Raw genomic sequence first — 12,356 nt, forward strand, 5'->3', positions numbered from 1 at the left:
AGATTAAAAAGGTTTATATTTAGTTTATGTCAGGACTGATTTAATGATTCTTCTTACATGATAAATACATCGTTTGAGAACATCCTTACCTTGGTTAAAAATGCCTGTGGGCCAGGCATGGTTGGACTGTACTGCATCTGAGCCATGTTGCTCTGCTGCGGTTCCAGCCGATATGGGTACATGGACACAGCTCCGGCATAACATGTCTGTGGAGTTACTAGCGTGGACTGTAGATTTAGTTCATGCTTTTGGGTTTCAGGAACTTGTAAACATGTGACAAAATCTTCTAAGCTAGAATTAGTAGTAGGGTATGGGGATGGTTCAAAGCTCCCCAGGGGAAAGTCTAACTGTGTCCGCTGGGACTGTTGTGCTAACACAGCCGAGTTACATGGAATAATGTTCCCTGTATAAGGCATAGTATCGATCTCAGATTTGTAGGGAAACTCTTGATTGGTCCCAGGTAAGTCTGAAAAGACACTGTACTGCTGTAGGTCTTGCTGAGGACAATTAAAAGGCACAGATTGGTTAGCGCTCCAATTTGCAAACATGCCATTGACTTGCATATGCTTCATTTTCTGGCACAGCTGCTGCTGCTCGATGGCCACCTGCGTTTGCTGATGCTGCTCCAACTGCAGGTGCTCCTGCACCATACAGCTTGAGTTCAGTGCCCTGGACGGCTGCTGCTGGTAACCTGGACACGCTAAGGTAGACTTATTTAAAGAATCTTGGACGAACGTCAGGATTTCATCTGTTATGTCAATGTCTCTGAAGTCGTTCTCATCAGAAAAGTCGGCTCTGAAAAATTCCTCATTCTGCTGCATGTGTTTAATGTCTTCAAAATCAACCCCTAGGTGTTTCATCATGCTGTACAAGTCACTGTTTTTGTCAGGGAAGAGCCCTCCATGAGCTTCAGAAAGGGTCAGGTTCATTTCTTGAGAACGACCGATTTGCTCATGTTTCAGGATATCATTTCCAGCTGGTGCAATACTGTCCTGCCAACTACTGCATGTGTCCAGAGATTCGTTTAAAAAATTTCTTTTTAAAGGAGCACTACTGGAAGCAGGACAGAGATAAATTGACTCATCTTGTTGCATAATGGCACCGAAGACAGAACTGGGATGGGGAGAATCCTTACTGAGAGTTGACTGGGTAGCAGAATCTTTTCCACTAGCACTGTTTTTAGTCCTTACTGGTAGGGAGTCCATTATGGAAGGAAAGGGGTTGGTTACCTCGTACAACAAAGCTTCTCCAGTGGCAAACATAAAAGGCAACTTCATAGTTCGTTTTTTTAGATGCTCTGTTCCTTCTTCATCTCTAAAATTATAAAAACAGCAAGGGAAATACAGTATATGTCAAAATAAAAGTGCTTTTCCCTACTATCAATTATTTTCCTAGTGCCATAAAATTTAAATGATTTAGAATTTGTTCTAAAGACTATACTGTTTTTTGGGACAAAGATCCCAACATGAACACAAACTGCAAGAATTCTGGGAATGTGAGTAGGGGAGACATCTCTAAATAAAAGCCAGAAGCTATAAAGGAAAAGATTAGCATGATTCACAATATGAAAATTGTGTGTTCACATCATTTAAAATATCAAAATATCGAGGAATAGTATTAAGATATACAAGATTCAGTCCATTATTGAGATAAAGACATAGGCAAATATTTTACACAACCATGTATCCTGATGTATATGTTAATGAGTTGGATTATTATTATTATCTCAAAATGAGTTATAGTCACTGTAATCCCTTTAGATTTTCTGGTGGGAACTGACAATTGATTTCTAAAATGTATTATGAAAATATAAAGTGGTCAATGAAAATATAAAGTGGTCAAGAAGAGCCAAGGCAATGTTGAAGGAAAACAATCAAAATGGAAGGCATACACAAATAAGTAAACAACCATAAATATATCATCTGATCAAAATGCAGTATAGTGGAGGAAAGATGCCATTTTCAATAAATGCTACTGGTCAACTGGACATATATATCCAATTTTTAAATAGACAAGCTTTCATTTTAATACAAAAAATGGACCTTAATCAATTAACTCACCAGAGATGATTTGGGAGGTTTATGATTCCCCCTGCAAAAATTATCTACTACAACCTAAAATATAAACATAAAACTTTGTGGCACTGTAAATTATGGCTAGAGGCATTGCTTCATTAAATATTTTGGAGCTTTAGTAGATAAGAAATCAGTTTTCCTTTTCATATCTAAAGCCACCTGCAAAAATTTACAATGCACATACTTGACAAAATACTCATTTCCAGAATATGTAGAAAACTTAAAAATCAATGCTTGCTTAGAAAACCTATGTTAAGCAAAGCAATGATATATTTACTTCACAGGTGGCACTAGATTTTCATCTTTCCTCTACATGCGCAGGATAAAACCCTCAAGTTTTCTTTATTCTCCTGCCATAGATCTACATATTTATTCAGTAAAATATCAATTCTGTCTTAATGTTCTTCACCTATGCCTTCTCCTTTTAAACATATTAGTATTATTCTAACTTTTTATTTGCAGAGTAAATTCTCTTAGAATGTTTGCTGCTATCATTGTTTTTATTTTAATAACACTTTAAGTCTTTGTGCTTACGTTAGAGGTCTCTGAGTTGCAATGATGTAATCTGGTCTTCCGTTTTTATAAACCAAGCGGGCGTTAGACTGGATCCAAGCCCATCGGTTGTCTTTGGTAAGAAGCCTGAACACTATCATGCCACTCTCTCCGGTCTTGATCACTAAAATAAAAATAAGTCAAATTTAAGTTTGATAATTTATCACCAAAGATCAAATATATTCCTGTGGCAGCTGCTATAGAGTAGTTTATCATAAAGGATGATATTGAGTAGACAATTATTCAGTTTCCTGACACATGCACTAGGGCTGTGGTCAGCAAACTGCGTCTCTCGAACCACATGTTCTTCCACAAAATATCTGGCCTAGGCGAGTCTATTTGGAAGAAGTGGTGTTAGAATAAGTTTAAGTTAAAAAAAAATTGGCTCTCAAGAGAAATGTCAATCATTGTTATGTTGATATTTGGCTTTGCTGACCACTGCACTAGGGTATATGCCCCTTTTATGGACATGTTAACAAGGAACTACAACTTACTCCGCATATGGTACTCAGCACAGTAGAGCATATCAGCAGCATGAAGAAACTGATACCCTGATCCTCTCATGCACAGCTCTGCTTCAGTGTAGCCCAAAACAATTTTTCCTCTGTGAAAAAGAAATTACGTTATTTCATTCATATTAAATGGTATCAGCTATATGCTATTTGCTGCAATAGGTTTTACTTGACTCTCAGAATTTTATATTAGCAGGTGGAAATCTCTCACTGCTCTCTTTTGCTTATGGCTACAAATTTCAGTTTTAGATAATTTTCTTCTCTTGAAAGAAGATTATGCAAGAAAACAAAACATTTAGTAAAAATCTAGAATGCTTGTAGTATTCCATTTTTGAGCAGGGTTTTTCAAACATCTCTATTACCATATTTGAAAGGAGAAAAGGAATGACATGGAATGTGATATTAAGCATTCATATCAAAACATAATTCTCTGTAAGTTACTAAACTTCCAGGGCTCAAGTTCAAGTAAAGTTTGTATAATTTAAAATGTAAAACAAACTAACAATCTCACTCCTTAAGCACATCAGCGTTATGACATAGAAACTGGGGCAAGTAGTATGAAAAACTATGAAAGAATAAAATGATTTGATGAACCTGAAATTATTTTAAAGATGACACTGAAAGAGTATGAAATAATAGCTACTATAATAATGTACAATATTATCTACATTATATGTTTTACATTCTATGAGAGACTTGTTGCATTGTATAATATATACATCTAATAAAAACTTTTACTTTAAGAAAAGTTTTACTTACTTGGCGTCACAACCAGTAGGTGTAAAGTCTAGTTTGAGTTTTGTTCTAAAGATGAAGTTTTTGGTTCGGATTTCAAGTATGGAGGGTGGCTGAAGTGGAGTCGCTATGGCAAACAAGGCTAACTGAGGGGGAAGCACCGACCCATCTTTCCCTTTCTTGTTCTGGCCGTGCAGGTACTTTAACCTCCCTTGGAAATTCATTGCCTTAAAAACACAAAAGATAGCTCATTAAAATTAACAGTTTAAAAATCATTCCTTTTGAAAAGGCTCAGTCTTGGCCACATCTAAGGTTTTTAAAGCTGACAACTGCTACTTTCTTTCGTTCCTTTCTCCATAAGAAAACAATTCCAAAGTAGTGTGAGGACTATTCTGAAGGGACAGAAAGGTGAAACCCTCCTGGCTTTTTAATGGTCACAACAAGAATACCTGCATCATTTTCTAAGTGCGCAAGTGACCATGCACTCATATGTTTCCTGTCTGAATAAATGGTGATCTAGTACATACTAATTTTCAAACACACATGAACTGTATTCCACATCTCAAATAGTTTTATTAAAACGACTCACAATATCACAAATGCAGAGCTCTCTATCAGAGGAGAGAGAGAGAATAAGTGTAGGAGACAGAAAACAAGTGCAATTTAAGCAGGAACATGATCTATTTCGTTGCTTAAAACAGTAATAACCAGGCCAAGGAAAAATTCTAACATCAGTATGATAATTGCACAAGAAAGAAAAGGCCCAATTACACTCCTACTCCATCTCAGAAAATACATACTAATCGATCATCAGTACTATGAAAACTATCCCAAAGCAATTCTAACTCTGGGTCAGCAACATTATGACAAACACAAAAATCATTGTTTGCTAATGTTTAAGATTTGATTATCTGTTTCAAATTCCTGATAACTCACCAAAGTAATATGCAACGACATACCTTGTAGTCTCTTTCTCCTGTGCTGGTGGGGTGTGCTATAGTTTCTGGGGAGCTGGGGGTACACTTTGGGATACTATGCTGCCCTTTATTTTCTAAATAAAAAACAGGGCAAGTTTTGACACAGGTTTGCATGTCTCTCTCATGTGTCACAGGCAGCCTAGGAAGCCAAGTATTGCAATTTGATGAAGAGCTCCAAGATGAATGCAACTAGACTTTCTCACAAAGGCTTGAATGACCATCGCCACTGAGGATCAGAGCATAATATGTACCTTTGGTAAAGGCTCCGAAAAGTCCTGCAGTAAGAAAACCCATCTAAAATTTGAGAACTGGCTCCCAAACTTAGTTGGGCACGTTCTCTTCTGAAGTGTGCTATATTAAGGGTGCAGACCATCTGCAGCCCCGGTATCCTGCCTAAACTGCTCTGTGGTTATCCTACCCAGGTATTCAGACCACACAACAGCATCTCCTGCTTGAACGAACAACCATTTCTCTACGTGGCAGTTTTTCTAGCCACGTGGAAAAGGCCAGTATAATTTCTCTGTCTAGCAGGCATTACATCCAAAGAGAGTAAGCGTTCTTCTATTAAAGAAGGGCTACATAGTTCTTCATCACATACCTAAAAAGTCCTAAAAGTAGGCAAAATACAAGCTTCTAGGTTATTTCCCTCATTCTGTGTGGTTTCGGAGTTATAGAAAGGATTAAAAAAAATTCACAAATAATGATATTTTAAAAGTTATTTTCCTTAATTATTTGATGAAATAGATTTTCTAAAGCCAAACTCAAATATAACCGAAGAATACTGGTTTCATTTCAACTATTTTATTTCTATAAATTAGTAAATGACAGGGTCTTAAGATTTTGCACCTTACCAGAAAACCAGACGAATTATCCAGCAGACACCGCAGCCGGCAAATGAAGCACCTCTCGATAAACGGAGAGTTTTCTGGAGGGAGCTGGTCTGGGTCATAGTAGACTTCTGGATGGGGGAGGCCATTCGCTTCTGGAGAAATAATAGCAACACATTTATTTCCCACTTTGCTGTAAAATTAAGTGTTTAGATAGTTGAAATCTGTGTTAATTTCTAAATTGGAGTCTGTACAAAAAGATAATCATTTTCAGTCCAGAAGCTAATGAAAAACCAAAATTTACTCCGTTTTTAATTTCTATTGACCAATAACTGCTAACAGTTTCCCCATTTTTTAATGCCATTTTATTTTCTTTCTAATACTTCCACAAACTTCTGGAAACACTGTTTACATTGAGAAAAGGTTTTTGTGTTTTGTTTTTTTTATATTTGGATATGCTAGTTTGCTTTTTAAAAATTGTGTGCCTTTTGAAACACAGAACATTTTACACACACTCCTTCCCATTTTTCACAACAGTATGAGTAATTTTATAAAATGCATTACTGAGTATGGGAACACTTTCTCACTTGATAGTCATCAATGGCTGTCACATTCCTTAGATATATTCATTTTTTTTTATTAATAGCAAAAAAAATCATTATATAAATAAGAAACAAAATAAGAAACAAAATAATTAAATAAGTCATTTTTTTGTAGAATAAAACATTCTGTAGCTCACTAGCCTCTGTGTGAACTACATGTACAGGCACATGGCTTTCCACTACTTTCCTACCCTCACCAAGGAGTTCTTTGCCCCCATAGGCTCTCTGCCTCTTTTCATAGAATTATATCAAAAACACCAACACTACCTTTTTTACATTTTACTTATTTTAGAGGGATAGGGAAAAGGAGAGGGCGAGACATGGATTTGTTGTGCCACTTATTTATGAATTCCTTGGTTTCTTGTATGTGTCCTGACTGGGGATCGAACCTGCAACTCTGGCATATTGGGATGGCACTCTAATCATTGAGATACCCAGGGTCCAAAGCTATCTTTTATAAACATTATTACCATCAATTCTTTGTCCAGAGTCTGTATGTCTTGAAGGGTTTAATGTCCAGTGTAGCTGACGCTGAAATTCAGCTCGGTCTTCAGTATGGATAAGTTCATACACACTCTGATGTATGACATCAGACTAAGGGGAAAAAACACAAATAAGATAGTACCAACTAAAGAAATAAACATGACATACTAATGTGATTTCAGAACCTAGCCAGATTAGTGATGAATAAAGCAAATGGCTTGCAAAGCTCTCCAGTTACCCAAGACAGGAAAAGCTAGGAAGAGACTAGCTCTAATTGATAAGCCAGAAGTTATTTGCCATATAAATATTCTTCAGTCAAGTAAGTCACTTCTTCATTTATTTTTATCCCTTTTTGATCTTTTAAGTCCTACGTTTTTAACAAAACTTTATGGAAATACCCAGTTGTCTCTAACTTCTCTAAGCTGAATAATATTCATTATGTATTTTCTTCACTGTTTTCTAACAGTTTTTTTGTAATTGAATTATCCTAAGTAGACTCCGAAAAAGTAAGAAATATGCCTTTACCAGGGTAGAATTCTTCCTCTACTATTTGCCTCCCAGCATTTATTCCAGTGATGAGCCTTTGATCCTTAAAACAGTATTTTTCATATATATATATATATATTTTTTTTTTTTTTACTGCAACTCATTACTGAATATATTTTCTACCCATCACATATGTACATATACACACATGAAAGTTTCAACAAAACACTTTGTGCATTCTATTTTATGCCATACTAAACAACTAAAAAGAATAGTTGATGGTGAATCACTATATCTATATCATTGCCCACTAAGGAGTGACAACTTGCAGTTCAATGGTGCCTAAGCCTCCACCCATGTCAGATATGAATGTTTTCTTAAAGAACATCTAGGCTCATGTGTACATATAGGGGAAAATAGATTGGGAAATAGCTAATCTTGTTGATTTCATGATGGATAGGAATTACATTATCAAATAATTAAGATAACTAGGTAATTAAGTTTCAAACAGGCCTTTCAATAGACATTAGTGTATTTTCCTCATAATTTAAAAAGTGTGAAAGCAGTTTTAAGGTTGGGTCAGCAAAATTATCTTCAGGAATATCTTTAGAAATTGTGGTAACAGCTAGATTCCATTAGTTTAGCTCTTTAGTGAAATCTCCCTATTAACTTGATCTTCTAGCATTAAGCCACCTCTATGACAGACATTACACAGTTGCCAGAGTTATCATCTGAAACACAAGCTGGAGTATACATATTCCCTTTAAAATAAATGTTTAATGGCTTCCAGTGTGTATAGAGCACAGATTAATCTTCAGTTTAAATACTAGTGTGAACAAGCAGTTGACATCACCTGTGAGCTTGCTAGGAATACACATCCATGGGTCCTGCTTTGATCTACTGAATCAGAATACTGGGGGGGGGGGGGGGGGGGGGGGGGGGGTTTGAGGCCTAAAATTTTATAACATTTTATCAAGTTCTTCAGGTGAGTCTTATGCAGGTTAGAATTTAGGAACTATTGATACATAGTATACCTAGCATTCAACTGTGTTCAAATAACATATTCTTTTCCCTCCAATACATCAAACACCTTAATCACTAGTCCACTTACTATTCATTCAATAATAAAAAAAAGACACATTCACCTCTTTGAAAGCATTCTAGTCAATTGCTTCTAGTACTTCTGTCTTTTTTTCCCTGTGTCCCTTCCACAATTGTCAACCCATCTGAATCCTACACTTTCCTTAAGTTAGCTTAAATACCATTTCCCTCAGCAAAGATTCCATAATCCCCATAAATCAGAATGAAAGGTATAAGCCATGGTATACCTTTACATATTACCTCATTTATTTCATATTTGCCATAGTTGCCATATGGATATCCATATGAATTAGATGGCAAATATCCTCTTGCCTGCTCCATTCAAACCCTGTCTGCCCCTTCCCTGAATATTTCTTTTATATGAGTTCCTTCATAAGTGAGCGGAGAAACACAATATGCATAAATCGCATAAACTTTTAAGGAAACTATAATGTAGTAAATTATTAATAGTATAAAATATATTAGCTGAAAACACATAATTTTTATTCTATAGCACATATTTTGATATTTTATATGTAGCAATTATCCATTGTGTCCCTAAAGTATAAGGTACATAAAAAGTACAAATTTTTTTAATGACCTGAGAATATTTACCTGCTGAAATCCCAAATAATCTTGTATAGTAGAAGAAGCATAAAAGACCAAGGCATCTGTAGTGACAACTAACACAAAGCCATTCAGAGCCTACCGAGAAAAAAGTTATAAAATCAGTATGTGACTAATATTGTCACTCATAAATATTGACTTCAATTAAGGCTGTTACTTTTATTGCTAAAAACTCTTTAAAATGGCTAAATGATTACAAATCTCTCTCTCTCACACACACACACACACACAGAGACATACCACACATCTGGGGAGTGGAGCATTATATGCCACTGCAGTGCAAACAGAAGTGGAATGCGACACTGGGTGACTTCTAACTCAAAATGAACTAGAAGTAATTAAACGACCCATGAATGGACTCTCCATTTACAACTGTCATCCTAATTATAAGGAACTATATTTATTAAAATTTACCTGTAATAAGAATTCTCCTTCATGAAAGTTCAGGCCTTCCCCAAAATTTGTTCTACAGTTATCCTGGATTCCATTTCTGTCAGTTTGGGAGGATTTTAGTGCAACTTTGGAAAAACCAGAAAAACAATGATACAGTAAGACGTTTTAAAAATAAATGGTTTCCAAGGGCTGTGAAGAAAAACCTCTATATACCAAACCAAACAAAAAAAGGAAATACTGGTGTGTACTATAATGACAGCAAATAACCCTTTGCCAATGGGTGATTTCCAACTCAGATGACAGAATCTTAAGAATAATTTTTGATGGTTCCCTATATAATTTTTGGAATATAACTTAGTCTAGGAATTTCAAAGAATTGCATGGTGCTGCAATAAATACTCCTCCCATTCCTATCCTAGTATTATGAGAATAAGGTTCATCAAAATATAATCTATAAAAATAATTTTAATACCTACAAATAATATTCTAAACATCAACGAACTAGTGGTGGTAAAGAGAAAGAATCAACCATACACCTTATCAAGAAATATATTTCCATTAAATTTAGAATGTCTTGTCTGGTTTGGGGGTAAACTGCTATCAGTATTATTATTAGGTGCATGTTAAATCTACAAATTAACTCATGAAGAATTATATTTATGATGTTGAATTATTCTATCCAAGAACATGTGTGTTTTTTCCATTGGCTCAAGTCTATATTCCTTATCCCACTAGAGGGTATTGAAGTCATCCACAATAAAGATTTGCACATTATTTTTTTGTTTAATCCTAAATTTTGGACATTAGTAAAGTGGCTTCTCCTTCATTACTATCTTCTAACTGCTTGTGAATAATACAGACTGTCCCTCAAAAATGTACAAACACTTTTTTCTGATGGCTCAGTTGATGTTTATTTCTTTTTATATTTAACCCATGGAATTAATAATTATTCAAAGTATGTGTACATTTTTGGGGATAACCTATATAAATAAAAAGAAGGCTGATGGCATGGTGAGATGCTTACTACTAGTAGTGGCTTACTGTAATGTTTTTCTCCTTTTGTCCCTCCCATCTCTCTCTCTCATTGTGTGTGTGTGTGCATGCACACATGCATGTATGTATTTGTAGTCTGGGAGGCAACAGCTGAACAGAAATAACTACTATTTACCTATATAGAATTTTTCCAAGCACTCTCAGATATTATCTTATTTAGGAGCATGTGAATGTTGGTGTCTGATATAATTAAGTTCACATCTTAGCTCTGCCACTTAACGTGTGAGCTCTTGTAGCCTGTCTCCTAATATGTGAAGTGATAACTGAAATCAACCAACCATCCTGCAGGATTGCTGTGAAGAATAATGAGAATACAGGTCAAGTTCCTAGCATATGTTCAATAAATGGAAGCTTTAATGATTATCCCCATTTCCCAGAGCTTATGGATTGAAAGTATAACCATTCAGATATAGCCACAATATCTTTCCATTTGTCTATTCTCTTTTAACCTGTGATAGTTAAATAAGAGAAACCATTAAACAAAATGGACTTTGATTTAAGACTTCTGATTTCAGTAGATTTATCTGAGAAAGATAACGAGACTTGGTGAAAACTGGAGACTTACTAATAACCAGCTTTTCTCTCGATCTGAGTAAAGCATCCTATATAATAAAAGCATAATATGCTAAGTGTCCGACTGATCAGTGGACTGCTGGACCATTTGTTATGATGCACACTGACTACCAGAGGGCACATGCTCTGACTCATAGTAGGTTAGCTTGCTGCTGGGGTCTGGCCAATTGGGACTGAGAGGCTGAATAGGGACTGAGCAAGAGGGCCAGACACACCCTGGGCCCCTCCCACAGTCCCTACTCTGCCGGCCAGCCAATCTCCTATGGGCCCTCCCCAGCTGGCCGGTCCCATTGGCTTCAATCAGGACTGGGTGAGACTGCCCCTGTTGCTGGCCAGGCTGAGGGACCCCACCTTTGCACTAATTTGTGCACTGGGGCACTAGTCATATAAAACCATTTCTTGTTTGAAGTTCATGTTCTGGTAAATCATCAAGTGCCAGACTGGGATCTCATGCCAAATTCTTGCCTTTGCAGAACCTGAAACATATCTCTTTGAAAGAAGAGGCCAAAAGTCTGGCCTCTGAATATAACAACTACAAAAGGCCAGAGAACAGATTTCCTTAGGCCAAAACACACTTTTAGGTAAATTAATCGATCTAACAGTCAATCAAGACCAAAGGGAATGCATAATCTCTTCTCACTGAAAGGGCTTCTTCTCCTTTTCTACTGTGTAGTTTTGTTGTTGTTTGCTTTCTAATGGCTGTTTGCTTTCTAATGGCCAAATTTGCGTAAATGCATTAAAACTTCATGATGTCAGGGTTAACTCCACTTTTTTTTTTCTTTTTCAAATTGTGGCACAATTTAAGTTATACCAAATATCAGTAAGTTCTCTATGAAAATGATAGCAAAAATATACACACAAAAATAAAACTCTTACATTAGGAAACTAGTGAAACAATCTTGAAAATTGACACTAACAAGTGTAAAATTTAAACTTTCTAAATTATCCTAGTAGGAATCTTTTAAAATTAATTTTTAATCAATAGAATTAATGTTAGTTCCAACTAGAGTTATTGGTCCACTGAGAAGATGAGTAAGGAATGAAAGAAACCATCCATCTCAGAGTAATTTACAATTTGTTTTTGGCCTCGTATTTGGGATATTAGCCAGTGTAATTATACATTAGGCAGACGCCTTTAAGTAGGGAATCTAAGCCATGGAAATAAAGAACTAGAAAAGAATGTGAAAAATATTAAGTACCAAATGATATTTAACTAAAGTATTACAGGAACTTGAGACAGAAAAGAAGAAATTTGTTCTAAACAGCCTACCATTCTAAATGTTGGAAGGACATTGTATGTCAAGTAGTTTCCATGTATTATATCTTTTTTTTAAAAAATATGTTTTATTGATTTTGTACAGAAAGGAAGGGAGAGAGATAG

At 35.7% G+C, this 12,356-nt stretch overlaps 1 protein-coding gene across 6 annotated transcripts in view; it reads right to left on the minus strand.

The window, feature by feature from the left end:
- The window catches only part of AHR (aryl hydrocarbon receptor), a 39,054-nt gene that overhangs the window by 2,736 nt on the left and 23,962 nt on the right, over window positions 1-12,356 (minus strand). For 3 of the 6 annotated variants that reach the window (XM_036429258.2, XM_036429263.1, XM_036429260.2), the window contains exons 3-10: window positions 9,371-9,474; window positions 8,945-9,034; window positions 6,751-6,874; window positions 5,703-5,833; window positions 3,899-4,101; window positions 3,122-3,231; window positions 2,610-2,751; window positions 90-1,314 (exon numbers count right to left, since the gene is read on the minus strand). In XM_036429258.2, the coding sequence (XP_036285151.1) occupies window positions 90-1,314; window positions 2,610-2,751; window positions 3,122-3,231; window positions 3,899-4,101; window positions 5,703-5,833; window positions 6,751-6,874; window positions 8,945-9,034; window positions 9,371-9,474 (2,129 nt within the window). The remainder of the gene's footprint in view (window positions 1-89; window positions 1,315-2,609; window positions 2,752-3,121; window positions 3,232-3,898; window positions 4,102-5,702; window positions 5,834-6,750; window positions 6,875-8,944; window positions 9,035-9,370; window positions 9,475-12,356) is intronic. The other 3 variants (XM_036429262.1, XM_045578148.1, XM_036429261.2) reach the window with 3 other exon arrangements.

The sequence above is a fragment of the Pipistrellus kuhlii genome, unplaced genomic scaffold (genome assembly GCF_014108245.1).
Source record: "Pipistrellus kuhlii isolate mPipKuh1 unplaced genomic scaffold, mPipKuh1.p scaffold_m20_p_10, whole genome shotgun sequence".
In the NCBI taxonomy this organism is placed as follows: Eukaryota; Metazoa; Chordata; class Mammalia; order Chiroptera; family Vespertilionidae; genus Pipistrellus; species Pipistrellus kuhlii.